This window comes from Drosophila teissieri, chromosome 3R (assembly GCF_016746235.2).
Source record: "Drosophila teissieri strain GT53w chromosome 3R, Prin_Dtei_1.1, whole genome shotgun sequence".
NCBI classification, from domain to species: Eukaryota; Metazoa; Arthropoda; class Insecta; order Diptera; family Drosophilidae; genus Drosophila; species Drosophila teissieri.
In genome coordinates this window covers 13,597,903-13,610,683 of record NC_053032.1, presented here as the reverse complement: position 1 = coordinate 13,610,683, position 12,781 = coordinate 13,597,903, and the positions used below count along the sequence as shown (strand labels likewise).

The 12,781-nt window shown below is 45.5% G+C and overlaps 4 protein-coding genes across 4 annotated transcripts; 1 reads left to right on the top strand and 3 right to left on the bottom strand.

Moving 5' to 3' along the window:
* Nucleotides 1-67: 67 nt before the first annotated feature.
* LOC122620515 (lipase 3-like) lies at nucleotides 68-1,684 on the bottom strand. Its single transcript, XM_043798010.1, has 3 exons — nucleotides 1,436-1,684; nucleotides 677-1,372; nucleotides 68-611 (listed from the first exon to the last, which is right to left on the bottom strand). The coding sequence occupies exons 1-3, from the start codon at nucleotides 1,496-1,498 to the stop codon at nucleotides 204-206; spliced, it is 1,167 nt and encodes a 388-aa protein (XP_043653945.1). The 5' UTR covers nucleotides 1,499-1,684; the 3' UTR covers nucleotides 68-203.
* Nucleotides 1,685-1,813: 129 nt separating this feature from the next.
* LOC122620512 (CCR4-NOT transcription complex subunit 10) lies at nucleotides 1,814-4,225 on the bottom strand. Its single transcript, XM_043798006.1, has 6 exons — nucleotides 4,066-4,225; nucleotides 3,236-3,991; nucleotides 2,847-3,174; nucleotides 2,662-2,723; nucleotides 2,254-2,604; nucleotides 1,814-2,190 (listed from the first exon to the last, which is right to left on the bottom strand). Exons 1-6 carry the CDS (start codon nucleotides 4,152-4,154, stop codon nucleotides 1,866-1,868), a joined length of 1,911 nt encoding a protein of 636 aa, XP_043653941.1. The 5' UTR covers nucleotides 4,155-4,225; the 3' UTR covers nucleotides 1,814-1,865.
* Nucleotides 4,226-4,883: 658 nt separating this feature from the next.
* LOC122620497 (sorting nexin-12) lies at nucleotides 4,884-6,986 on the bottom strand. Its single transcript, XM_043797983.1, has 3 exons — nucleotides 6,499-6,986; nucleotides 6,061-6,156; nucleotides 4,884-5,728 (listed from the first exon to the last, which is right to left on the bottom strand). Exons 1-3 carry the CDS (start codon nucleotides 6,673-6,675, stop codon nucleotides 5,498-5,500), a joined length of 504 nt encoding a protein of 167 aa, XP_043653918.1. The 5' UTR covers nucleotides 6,676-6,986; the 3' UTR covers nucleotides 4,884-5,497.
* Nucleotides 6,987-7,231: 245 nt separating this feature from the next.
* On the top strand, nucleotides 7,232-11,427 carry LOC122620141 (V-type proton ATPase subunit B). The gene is made up of 4 exons (XM_043797462.1): nucleotides 7,232-7,391; nucleotides 7,456-7,582; nucleotides 8,950-10,211; nucleotides 10,272-11,427. The coding sequence occupies exons 2-4, from the start codon at nucleotides 7,510-7,512 to the stop codon at nucleotides 10,407-10,409; spliced, it is 1,473 nt and encodes a 490-aa protein (XP_043653397.1). The 5' UTR covers nucleotides 7,232-7,391; nucleotides 7,456-7,509; the 3' UTR covers nucleotides 10,410-11,427.
* Nucleotides 11,428-12,781: the final 1,354 nt, after the last annotated feature.

The window sequence follows — 12,781 nt, the reverse complement described above, 5'->3', positions numbered from 1 at the left end:
TATGTATATATTTGATAACATAAATAAGAAATATAAGTGTGGTTGATAAGAGCTTCATATCTCTAAAACCGGAAGGAAGTTATAAGTGATTACAGCTTCAGGGAACATTCTTTTATAAAGTGAAATTTATTGTACAGCATAAAATTAATTTCTTTAAAGGATTAGCCTGAATAAACATACATCTTTCCATATGCAAACTTCCTTCATATGGATAGAAGTCTGCTAGGCTGCTCAAACCTCCTGAAAATTTCAATGACCGGGTTGTTGATCACTTCAGCGACGGTCATGGAGTGCACAAAGTCCATGTGGTGCCAGGACGGTGTGGAGATCCGGTGCATTACCGCCTCCGGCAAGCTAGCCGCGAAGTTCTCAACGTCCTCCTTTGCTGCGGATAGGTCATCGTCGCTGTAAAATATGTGGACAGGCGTCAGGGGGCGGACGTTATGTAGCGGGTAATCGGGAGGTGTTAGGCTCCTGTAGTATATCAAGTTCCTCAGCATCCCGAAATCGAACAGACTGAACCTGCCGCTGTCCGAGAGCTGGATGAAGTGCTTGGGCTGGCGAGAAGAAACTCCCGCCGGAAGCGTGGCGACAATCAGTGGAATAGCACTCTGGAAATGTTAATGTTCATAATACATATTATATATAGTTTTCTCTATTCGACTTTGGTACTCACTGTGTTCAAGTGATCTGAAAATTTTCCGTTGACGATCATAAAAAAGGTTGAACAGTACACCCTCATAACGTAAGGCTCGCAAATTCCGTTCATTATTTTATTTAAAATGCGGTTGTGGAACATAAATTCGCAGTCGGGCATCGACATTATTAAATTCCTGAGAACAATTTGTCCCAGCGTGCGTGTGTGGCCCATAAAGACGGGCGGACCCAAGAGGATTGCGGTCTTAACCGACTGATTATACTCCGGCCGCATGCTGAGGAGCACCACCAGCGTGGTGCAACCCTGCGAGTGGCCCACGTAGTGCAACGCACCCTGATTTGTAGTGGCCAGAATGTAGTCCATGGATGCGGCTACGTCCTCTGTTCCAATCTCGTGCCAGCTGAAGCGCCAGAAAGCCCCTTGGGAGGGATCCAGAGTCACGTGGCGTCGTGAGTACCGGTTGCCCCGCGTGTTACTCAGCCACACATCGAAGCAGGCATCGGCCAACATGAATACCAATCCATCCCGAGGTCCGTTCACGAGGAAAACATCCGACGAGGCGGTCATCCCGTGCTGGAAGAGAACCGCCGGCTTAGCTCCAGATTGCTTGCAAAATATGGAGTCCGGTATGCGGAACGCGGTGAGTAAATATCCATCTCGTGTGACCACTGTGTGTATTTCCACCGGGTAGTTGTGCGAGGCTATAATGTCGGCCTTGGAAAAGAGAGCGTAGTACTTGCCTATAGCTATAGCTATGTTTGACTAGAAAGCACTTACAGACGTTATTCCATTGACTATTTGAATACAGACACTCAAAATGACAATCGGTTTATACGCCATTTCGAGTAAGAGTAACTTGCGTAAGTCAAAATATATCTGACCCAACTTTTAAAATTCCTAAGATAGATACTTAAAATTTAAGTGTGCAACGGTTTAACGTAGACACTAATCTTTTTTGTTGAATTCCTATGAAGAAGACAGAATGACTGGAGAATAACAGTTTAACGTAAAATTTTGTGAAATAATTTGTTTTTGTCAACACTGACTATTTGAATACAACAAAAATATATAGATTAGTTAACTGTGTTTTATGCACCTTGTATCCCTGTTAAATGCTGAAAAGCTGATGGCCAAAAAAATATGTTTGCTTCCTCGTCATTTCATTCTCGCACTTTAATTCCGTCTAGTTATATACACAATTATTTGTCTAACTTGGCGTCCCGCCAGGAACGGGGCCCATCTTGAGGTCTATAAAGCGTCGCAAAGCCAACGCCTTGCTGGCCACCAACGAATGGGTTAAATTGGCCAGGAGTGCTTTAGCTTGAGGCAGGTCGTTCTGTAGGGCCATGGCAACAGCCAGATTATACCGCACAACGTTCTGAGCGGCGTCCACCGACTTAAGTTGCCAGTCACGCGTCTCAAAATCGAAAGCGTTCAGTGTGCCCACAAAAGTAGGGTCCAAATGGTCGCGTGCCTCGCCAGCCTTGTCCATAAGCATCAACGCCTCGCCAGCGTACATATGACCCAGCAATCTGGAGAAATTATGAAAAAAGTTAAACCAAACATGACAAGATTCAATAAGAACTGTATAATACTTGTGTGCATCGGAAAGACGTTCACAGGCCAGCAACTTTTCCGACATCTCGAGCGCGGTCACATGATCGCCAAGGCGCAGCGAGACGAAGCTGTGAGCAGCAAATATGGCGGCCAACATGTTTTCCAAAGACTCCAGGCTGACTGGCTTCGAGGGATTGCAGAAGTTATTGTCTTGGGGATGTCGCCAACTCTCCTGAGTTGGGTCCTTGGGTTCGGGAGCTTCCACATCTTCCGACGAGACCGCTGCCATGTGGAACCTCGTCTTGTAGTGCTGCGTAAGGGTCAGTGCGCTACGTAGACACAAGGCAGCGAATTCCAGCGTGGGTTCTGGCACTCCCGCCGATTGAGGACTAAAGTAGGAGAAGGTTACTACCAGCAATGGCCAAAGTTAACGAAATAACACTTACGCGTATGGCTTTGTTGAAGGTGTGGTTTCTGACTGCGATTGGCGTTCCTCCTCCACTAGTTTCTTTAAAATAAAATAAAATAAAATAAAATACTTTAATGACTAAAGATACGGAATTTAATACGAAAAGCATAAGCATATGCTCACCCTATTTTATAAGAACTTGTGTGGGATTATTGGACTTACCGCCTCGTGTTCCATGATGCAGGCCTCAGCCATGCGCAGCCAAAGACGTGGATTGCTGTGGAATTGCTTTACGGGAACTAGAAAGCACTGAAACGCCTCCTTGGGGCGCCGCAGGTGCAACATGGCCACGCCGAGGTTGTAAAGGATCTCGCAGGACCGTGCCGAACTCATGGTTTGCAACGTGCTCTGGCGCAAGTTTCGCGCCAGCTGCTGGTCAAAATTGAGCGCATTTTGGAAGAACTTGGCGGCGATGGCATAGTGGCGCACTCTTAAGTGTATCACTCCCATGTTGTTGGCAATGCACGTGCTTAGCTGCGGCGTTACAGTGCTAACAAGTTGAACAATAAAATATTACATTTTATTTTATAGTATAAACGAAACGGACTTACCCCGCTTGCGTACACTCGTTATTGATTCGCATTAGCTGCTTGGCGGCCATCTGAAAATCCTTCATGATGTAGTACTGCTGTGCCTTCAGAGCAGCGTACTCCGGCGTGCCGTCTTCCTGAATAACCACCGGTTTTCGGTTGAGCACGAGCGTTATGAGCTGCAAGAGCTGCAAGCTACCGCCCAGACCGGGTACCGCTCCCTCCACAGCTGCTCCTCCTGGTGCGGCCACCACGGAACTGTTCGTGGTCGCCGTGGCCGGTGCTGAGCCCACAACAGACGCCTCTTCCGCTGAATTGCTGCTTGGCGCTGTGGCCACCAGGTTAAGCTTGTACTGCAAGTAATCCAGAAAGGCCTCGGCTCGGTTTAATTGATTGGTGGCCAGCAGCAGCTGAAGCTGTAGTGTGGCCACCAGCGCTGCCATTGCCTTCTCCAAAGCTTCCAGACGAGCCACCAGAGGTGCTAGTCGCTCCAGCGCCGTGCCGAACATATGGCGGTGATAGTAGATGACTGCGCGGTTGTAACGGGCCACAGTGGCGGCGGCAGCTCCCTGCTTAAGGCTCAGGCCGCTGGACGCCTCTCCGGGAGCATCTGCATCGGCGGTTAGGGCCTCCAGCTCTTTCAGCAGGACGGAGTGTTGGGTGCACCCGGTTTTGTAGTAGCTGACCACCGCCCGGTTGTGCCGCAGGACGGGACCACTGCTCTCGCCGCGCGTCTCCAACTCCTGGAGCAGTTCCAGGCAGCGATCGAACTCCGAGCTAAAACGAGGAGCAGCCGGAAAGGAGTGGCGGTTATGGGTGCAATTCCAGGTGACACGCGGATGCCCACTCACTTGTTGAACTGCTCGTGCGCCTGGCACAGCAGACTGTAGTTCTCGTCCTCGCCGGCCTGCGTTTTGGTGGGAGATTCCGCCGAGTCCATGCCAAAAATAAATAAAAACAAAAAAACCGAATCAATCCACAGATGACACAGCGTTGCCAGAACCAACAAGCGCAGCGCTGCCACTTTAACGAAGCAAAAAAGGTTAACCTAATTAATAAATGAGTTGATGTTTTAAATAATAAACTTATTCACTGGTTAATTATAAAAATTACATTCTTAATACAAAATTTTATTAATTAAAATATGCTAAATATAAAACGGAAATTTTAAAATGGTTAAGTCGGTATTTTTCTTTCGATAGGTGGCAGCACATCACTAATCTGATATTGCAGCGCGCGAAACTTAAATTTCTATAATCAAAACCAAAACAATAACCTATTATACCTTTATTCCAACTGAGACTTTTATTTTTTAGATAATCATAATAAGAAAATAAAGTATAAAGAAACCGTATTTTTTATTGTTTTCAACTCTTTGATCCACCTCCTCGCCCATCTGTAAGTGATTATCCTTCAGGAGATCCGGTGCATTTCAACAAAATGTCCTGTAGCAGCATATTGTTATGAATCTTCGCCTGGCTCAGCGGATGTGAACTCGATGGATTCACCGCCGACCAGTTGAAGAGGTAAAAAGGTGGACTATTCTGCACAAAACTCGTTCTCTAACAGATTCGGATGACATCTCTCATCAGAGCTAACCATTTTTAAACATAATTTGAGCAACTTCAGTTTTGCATCATCTTCCAGTACAGTCAAATAATATCGGCAATTCATATATTTTTCAATTATTTTAATTTGATTCGAAGTACAATATTATTCACTAAACTGTTTCAAAATATTCAATAATTTGCATACACATACAAGGGATGGATTTTGGGGTCAGGATGGCTCCCTTATTTTATTTGCTGCTTCATTACCGCTGCAATGGTTCAAAACGAAGAAACTGAGGATCGGGAAAATGGGAGGGGCAGCTCCTACTTTCGAGACTCATTTAGCGAGGGCGTGGTAGGCATGTCTTATGTACACTATTCGTAAATATCTGTATTGTATATAATATATATGTATGTATATTGTTATGTATACCATATAAACTTGAATTTAGCATTAAAAATTCCCAATGCTGGTTTTTAACTATCCCCGGGGGGTGAGAGGGGCTCAACATTAACTGAGCAGCAGCACTTCCCGCCTTTTATCGCGTCGCATAACAGATCCCTACTACTCCAACCTACATCATCGCTCCTCTGCTCCATACTCCTCCAATCTGGCCAAGCACACACATTCACATGGTTTCCCTAAAGATTTCGTAGCGGGTTTGTTCGTTCGAGTTTTTGCTTCATTGCATTGCTATGGTTATGGGGTTTCGTTTGCGCCGGATTATGCTGCTTATGTGTTGCGAATCTTGCCGGGCACGTAGTTCTTATCTATGACGTTCTCCTGCAGGAACATATGCAGGCAGCGCTCGTTCTGCGCCAGCGGATGTCCGGCTATCTTGTTGATAAAGGCCTCCAGTCCCTTGCGTCGCTCCTCGATGAAGCTTTCGTCGAAGATGCCCTCGTCGCCGCGGAAGGGCATCTGCCGCTTCCAAGCCTTTCCTGGGAGCGGTGGCACCACAATCTGCGGGAATTTGTAAATTAGTAAATACTCATTATGCTCCAATTGAAGATTCCGTTTTCACTTATAAAGCTAACGTTTGAGTTTCTCTTTATGCATTATAACTTTCCTAGTGTCTTTTTTAAGATGCCAAAGTATTTCGTAAAATGGTGTTTCTACCTATATTAGCTGCTAACATTGTAAATTATTATATAATTTATATAACTAAGATTTTTTGACATAATTCGATATTTAAGTAAATATAATGAGCTGGATAAAGTTTCTAACTGAAATTCCCTAAGTACCCTAATAAAGTGAAAACGGAGGACTTCCGGCTGGATCACACTTGTCCGCACCTTGCTGTCCCGCTCCAGTTCGTTTCGCAGCCACTCAAAGTCGCTGTAGCGTCGCCTCACACTGGACTCCTTAACCTTGAAGACGGGCAGATTGGTCTGGAAAGCAACGATTGTTAATCAGATGTAATGGTCAATCTCAAAGAGCGATTCAATGAAAGGACGGTGCCGAATTAAGGCACCCGCATGCCGCATTTCCGTGACTCAAGCCCCGAATCAGTGCTCTGCACTTGTGACTAATGTTTATCGGCCGGCTCGCTTTATAGGCGTATCACCCGCACTCACACACATACGCACACACACACATGCACAGTGAGACAAAGTCGCACGAACACATGCACACAAGTGTGTGAGCGAATTCCAGCGATTATCAATGGTTCTTTGCTGAATTTTGGAAGGTGCATATGTAGGTGCGCTGCCCCATGAACTCCGATCACTCACCCGCATCCGGACCTCGTAGTCCGTGTAGCGCTTCTTGCCCGCCGCCATGGTGGTCAGCGGATTGACCACGTCTATCTCCAGGAAGTTGGCGGGTACGGCGTACGCATCGTCCAGCGTTTGCTTCTTCACGTTCAGGCGGCGGGTGGCGTCGGCGGTTCCATCGGACTCAACCATCATAGTGGTGCAATGCCAGGGGCTCCGGATCGGCAGAGATATAGACGCCCCTTTTATCGGTTGGAAGAAACGGGTTTTGCACTGGCTATCTCTCTTTGTGTACTCCCTTGTCGCGGCTCGCTGCCTCCGATGTCCCGGATTCTGGGTCTTTGCAATTGCTGTTCCCGAGCAGTAATCGGTTTTTCGTTCTGGGTGTCCAATTGCCGCAGTGGGTAAACAACTTTTGTAATTTAATTAAAATTGTTCCATTAAAAAAACTTTCCAATAATTAACAGAACTGAGCTGTGTGAGTTAACAGTAGGGATGGTCAACTCGGTGCTTCCAAATGAATCGATAACATGCGGCAATGTGGCAGCACTATTTGGGTGGAAAACATGGCTAACTCCAGTGTGGGTAAACCTTGTAAGCAAACTTGTGAGTGCAGAGTTGCCATACCGACCGACACTACACCGGTTCATTCGATAACACACGGCAATATGGCAGCCTTGCTGTGGTGGTAAACTCCACTAATTGCCACTACCAGCAACTAGTGCTGATAAACGTTGGAATCAGAAAGTTCCTAACGCGTGGCGGGTCATGTGACGGCACGTGACGTCACAGCAGATTCACATTCAGCAATACTTTCAGTTCCAGGGCAATTTTTCCTCGTACTCGCAACGACTTCGCAGGCCAAAATTTTGCGTGTGTGTCGCTCAGTACTGTTTCGTAGCTGAAAAATTGTACGTGCTAGTAGAAGACAACGTCCGAATAGTGGCTAATAGCTAAAATCGTATCTAATTGCAGCTCGAAATTTGCAGTGCACTTTCAAGGTAGAGGCGCAGAAAAAGTCTATCCAAAATGAACGCCCAACAAGCCCAGCGGGAACATGTCCTCGCCGTCTCCCGGGACTTCATCTCCCAGCCCCGCTTGAGTGAGTAAACCCTCGGAATTTGCAAATAAGTGAAAAATCAAGAAATGCATTCGCAACCCAATCAAGTGACAGAAAAAACCCAATAAGAAAACGCCAAGAAAGTCCGCCATGACAGTTTGCACGAATCTGGTGTGAGGCAGAGTAGAGAAAAAAATCAATAAATTCTTGCGACACCCACAAAATAAAACACAGAATTCCCAACGTAATAGATAAATGTTCTAGAGTAATATTTCATATAGCGCTTAAAATGTTCTACGCTGATCAGATAGTAATAGGGAGCACCCCGTAATCGTGGTTAACGCTTATTGAAAATTTTCGCCGTCACATGACCGTTCGCTGCTCAGCTGTTTGCGTTTGCCATTCAAAGCAGAACGCACACACTCAAAGGCACCTGACTGCGAACGGGGTGGGTGGCAGAACGGGCGATAGCTCGGGCGGTCGGCAAATTAACTACTTTTTATTGATGGATGAAATTTCAATGTTATTTTATTTTGGCACTTTTCATATGTCAAAGTAGTGGCCATTGAAAATAAATAAAGTTTTGTAGTTACAAAGTTTTATAGAGAAGTGTTGCATAAAAAGCCAGTTAGTATCGGCTTGCCAATTAACGCATTTTTCTTTTATCTAGTCTGCATTCATTCCCCTTTTCCTATCTAATTCCTATAAGATTCTCACTGCAGCTCGTGGCAAGGGCTGAAAACTAGTTGGACAGTCAGCTGACATAATTTACCCTCCCAGTCAACACCCCCTCTCGAGCGTACACTTTTCTTTTGACGTTTGCTTTCTTATCAGATTCCGACTTTCATGTGAGCATTGCGCGACTCGTGTTTTTGTTGGAGCTATATCTAATTGGAAGACTATGAAAGCAATGTGCCACAAAGTAAAATTATTTAAACCTTTTTCGGTTTTGTTAAAAAGAAGAGATAAAAACAGAAACAAATATTTCGTTGCCCTTCAAGTTTTCCAATGGCAATTATGGAAAAACAGCCTTTAATTGTGTCACAATAAATATCTCCCTTTTTATGATAAAATCAGTAATTTAATTTGTGACCAATGCCCATTATTGTTATGAAACAGCAACAAATTAAGTATGGAGTTTCGGGTTTAAAAGAATTGCCCAAAGTATTTTAATATTGGATTTATATTATTTAATACTATTAATACTATTTAGGAGCTGAAATCGTTAGTTTTCCAATTTCATAAAAGTAATAAAACATAAATATGATATTAACTGACCGAAAGCATACCGTAACAACTTTTCCGAACTCTTTCTGTTCTGATATTTATTAGGTTAATAAAAAGGGTTGCGCATGTATAGTATTAAGTTCAAACCAAATACTTATAATTCAACTAATTTTATTTCACAGCCTACAAGACCGTGTCTGGTGTGAACGGTCCCCTGGTCATTCTGGATGAGGTCAAGTTCCCCAAGTTCGCCGAGATCGTGCAGCTGCGCCTGGCTGACGGTACCGTGCGCTCCGGCCAGGTGCTCGAGGTGAGCGGCTCCAAGGCCGTGGTCCAGGTGTTCGAGGGCACCTCTGGCATCGATGCCAAGAACACGCTTTGCGAGTTCACCGGCGACATTCTGCGTACGCCCGTGTCGGAGGATATGTTGGGCCGTGTGTTCAACGGATCCGGCAAGCCCATCGACAAGGGACCCCCAATCCTGGCTGAGGATTTCCTGGACATCCAGGGCCAGCCCATCAACCCCTGGTCGCGTATCTACCCCGAGGAGATGATCCAGACCGGTATCTCGGCCATCGATGTGATGAACTCGATTGCCCGTGGCCAGAAGATCCCCATCTTCTCCGCCGCCGGTCTGCCCCACAACGAAATCGCCGCCCAGATCTGTCGTCAGGCCGGTCTCGTCAAGCTGCCGGGCAAGTCCGTGCTGGATGACCACACCGACAACTTCGCCATCGTGTTCGCCGCTATGGGTGTGAACATGGAGACTGCTCGATTCTTCAAGCAGGACTTCGAGGAGAACGGCTCCATGGAGAACGTGTGTCTGTTCTTGAACTTGGCCAACGATCCGACCATCGAGCGTATCATCACTCCCCGTCTGGCTCTGACTGCCGCCGAGTTCTTGGCCTACCAGTGCGAGAAGCACGTGCTGGTCATCCTTACCGACATGTCCTCGTACGCCGAGGCTCTGCGTGAGGTGTCTGCTGCCCGTGAGGAGGTGCCCGGTCGTCGTGGTTTCCCCGGTTACATGTACACCGATTTGGCCACCATCTACGAGCGTGCCGGTCGTGTTGAGGGACGCAACGGCTCCATCACTCAGATCCCCATTCTGACCATGCCTAACGATGATATTACCCATCCCATTCCCGATTTGACCGGTTACATTACCGAGGGCCAGATCTACGTCGATCGTCAGCTGCACAACAGACAGATCTACCCACCAGTCAACGTGCTGCCTTCGCTGTCGCGTCTGATGAAGTCTGCCATCGGTGAGGGCATGACCCGCAAGGACCACTCTGATGTGTCCAACCAGCTGTACGCTTGCTACGCCATCGGCAAGGACGTGCAGGCCATGAAGGCTGTGGTGGGTGAGGAGGCCCTGACGCCCGACGATCTGCTGTATCTGGAGTTCTTGACCAAGTTCGAGAAGAACTTCATCTCGCAGGTGAGTTGAACGTGGTAGATATTTGGTGAGCTTGTTTAAAACTTTCCTTTGTACTTGCAGGGCAACTACGAGAACCGCACTGTCTTCGAATCCCTGGACATCGGCTGGCAGCTGCTGCGTATCTTCCCCAAGGAGATGCTTAAGCGTATCCCGGCCTCCATCCTGGCCGAATTCTACCCTAGGGACTCGCGCCATTAGATTCTGTTTATTGTTTTGTTTTTGATTTTTGTCCAAAATTTTGTTTCATTCATAATTTAAGCTGGCGGCGGCGCAACGTGCGGCGCGTCTCCACCTCCTGCAATATCCGCTGTGTATGCGTCTATATATACATAAACCACAATACAACCACAAAATATCTAACCTACGTTGAGAGCCTGGATTTGTGTATCTCGGAGCGACCCAGCGTAGCCAAAACAATAACTAGTTAAATATCGTCCAAGCGAGCAAACCTACTCTAAAGTGTGTGTTTTAGTATTGAAGTCCCGTCTTGCAATGTACATAAATTGAATTGCCTAATGATTGTCGTTACTCCCGCCAACACACTGTAATTTCATTTGTTAAAGTTTACTATTTTTGTTAGGTTTTAAGTGTGTATGCTCTTTCAATTGTTTATAATTTCTCTAATCATTTTCGCATAAAGAATCGTAGCATTCCAACAAAAATTAACAATTGCCTATTTGTGTTACCTTCGTTTGCTCCCCTGATTTTCTTACGTTAGACGTTTCACCAGTTCGCACAAGTATTAAACAATCCCCGCCCCCTGTTTTCCGTACCGCCCCCGTCCCTGCACCGAAACCTTGTGAACAATTTGTACAGCAACTCAACTAAACAATGGAATATTAAGTGCAAAAACAATGCTTTAATGCAAACAATGTTTTAAATGTGGAAATCTGCAAAAAGTATAAAGATCTATAAAATAATACTGTTTGTTTTTCGTCTCTAAATTAATGAATATTACATAAAGTTGCATAAATTAATATATATTTGTTTGTTGTCTCTGGTCACAAGAGTGAATGGGGAAGTCCTCTATTAAATGACCCAATCATTTCAGCAACGACAACTTAACAACCATGAACAGAAGCCGAAACAATAAGTGTTGAAATAATATGTATTTAAAGAAACTAGTTCATGTATATGTATAAACTATAGAACATTTAAACGATGAATAAACTACACACCAAATCATGTTAAATAAAGTCATACATGCTTATTTCAATTGCGGGTAGTTTGATTAAAATTATATTTTTTACTTATTTTGCAATGCTTTTATTTGCTTATAGACTAGACGCTTTACAAGGTGGATGAATTCTCTAGTATTAACTTATGAAGCTGCATGGATTATATATAAATTATTTTGATTTTATTGTTCATCATACTGCATGCTGGTTGATTGAGAGAAGTAAAAGCTTTTAGTTACCCTGTTTGACTTATCGAAAGCTTTCATGTACAGTGCTTACTTATTATGAATGGTTACTAATTTAAGGAAAATTCTATAGTAAAACTTATATTTACAGATATTTTGGGCAGTCAGTTCCCAAGGATTTTTCCACTGCTTAAAAACTTATTCAATACTAATTGGTAATTCAGGAGCACTCCCTATCGACGCTACACAGAGAACCCCCCAAATTCCCATCCACTTAAGAGCGCTGGACAAGTTTCCCATTGACTTTGCAAATTTATGCAATTATGCCAAAGTTTTTAATGAGTTCTAAATGAAGTTAAAAATTCGGTTGACGCCGGTGGTTTTGATGGTGTAAAATACACCCACTGGCAGAGAGCCCGCCAAACAAAACTTTCCTTGGCTTTAGCAAAAAAGAGAAAAACGGTCGGAAAAGCCAAAGTTTCGGCCAATTGCTTGGACCTCCTCTGTTTTTCTATTTGGCTTAATTTCGGTAATCAAAGCGAGGCGCGACTGGATGCCTTTGGTTGAAAATGGCAAGCTGCTTAGCTTTGCTGCAATTTAAGCGGCTTAAGTAAAAATGGACGCAATGCAGAGACAATGGGAGCTGGCCACGCCCCCTTGGCGGAGGGCTATCTGGGACAACTGGCCGCCCTCTGCGCAAAGGATTCTTATCTGTATCTATCTAGACTGCAGCACAGTGGGCTTATGACAAGGCTACTGATGGCCAATGTCAAAAGCTCCAGCTCAAGTGGGGCGGAAGTGGGTGTGCGGAAGGGAGGAGGAGCACAAGGGCCAGGAGGATGAAGAGGAGCAGGAGCAGGAGCAGGTTGCAGTCCCGGTGCGAGCTCATTTCGAGACGTTTGTCTGGCATCATTATGAGGCCCAGCTCGTCAAAGTTCAGGGTCATGGTCAATGCGAACTCGGCCCACTTGGCAGGCACTGTCCTCCTTCCGCATCCCTCCCCGCCACTCTATCCCCTTTATCCCCCTATACGTCGCCTCGTTTCCGGTCGATTTATGCGACAGCAAGAAACCACTTAGATTTCTGGCTGCCTCCCAAGATGTCGCCTATGCGGACAGGATGCGGTTGAAAATCGGTACGATTAATGAACTCGCGCAAACGGTTCGTTAAAACGCGTTTACGAAACGTTTGAATGTGGATTTTAATG

Excerpts from the sequence above, each read along its gene's own strand:
- LOC122620515 (XM_043798010.1), bottom strand. The coding sequence starts at position 1,498 with ATGGCGTATAAACCGATTGTCATTTTGAGTGTCTGTATTCAAATAGTC. Across the intron at positions 1,373-1,435 it reads TAGTCAATGGAATAACGTCT|GCCGACATTATAGCCTCGCA; the intron begins GTAAGTGCTTTC and ends CTCTTTTCCAAG. Across the intron at positions 612-676 it reads TTTCAGATCACTTGAACACA|AGTGCTATTCCACTGATTGT; the intron begins GTGAGTACCAAA and ends TAACATTTCCAG.
- LOC122620512 (XM_043798006.1), bottom strand. The coding sequence starts at position 4,154 with ATGGACTCGGCGGAATCTCCCACCAAAACGCAGGCCGGCGAGGACGAG. Across the intron at positions 2,724-2,846 it reads GCATCATGGAACACGAGGCG|AAACTAGTGGAGGAGGAACG; the intron begins GTAAGTCCAATA and ends TTTATTTTAAAG. Across the intron at positions 2,605-2,661 it reads CCTTCAACAAAGCCATACGC|TCCTCAATCGGCGGGAGTGC; the intron begins GTAAGTGTTATT and ends CTCCTACTTTAG.
- LOC122620497 (XM_043797983.1), bottom strand. The coding sequence starts at position 6,675 with ATGATGGTTGAGTCCGATGGAACCGCCGACGCCACCCGCCGCCTGAAC. Across the intron at positions 6,157-6,498 it reads ACTACGAGGTCCGGATGCGG|ACCAATCTGCCCGTCTTCAA; the intron begins GTGAGTGATCGG and ends GTTGCTTTCCAG. Across the intron at positions 5,729-6,060 it reads AACTGGAGCGGGACAGCAAG|ATTGTGGTGCCACCGCTCCC; the intron begins GTGCGGACAAGT and ends AAATTCCCGCAG.
- LOC122620141 (XM_043797462.1), top strand. The coding sequence starts at position 7,510 with ATGAACGCCCAACAAGCCCAGCGGGAACATGTCCTCGCCGTCTCCCGG. Across the intron at positions 7,583-8,949 it reads CATCTCCCAGCCCCGCTTGA|CCTACAAGACCGTGTCTGGT; the intron begins GTGAGTAAACCC and ends TTTATTTCACAG. Across the intron at positions 10,212-10,271 it reads AGAAGAACTTCATCTCGCAG|GGCAACTACGAGAACCGCAC; the intron begins GTGAGTTGAACG and ends TTGTACTTGCAG.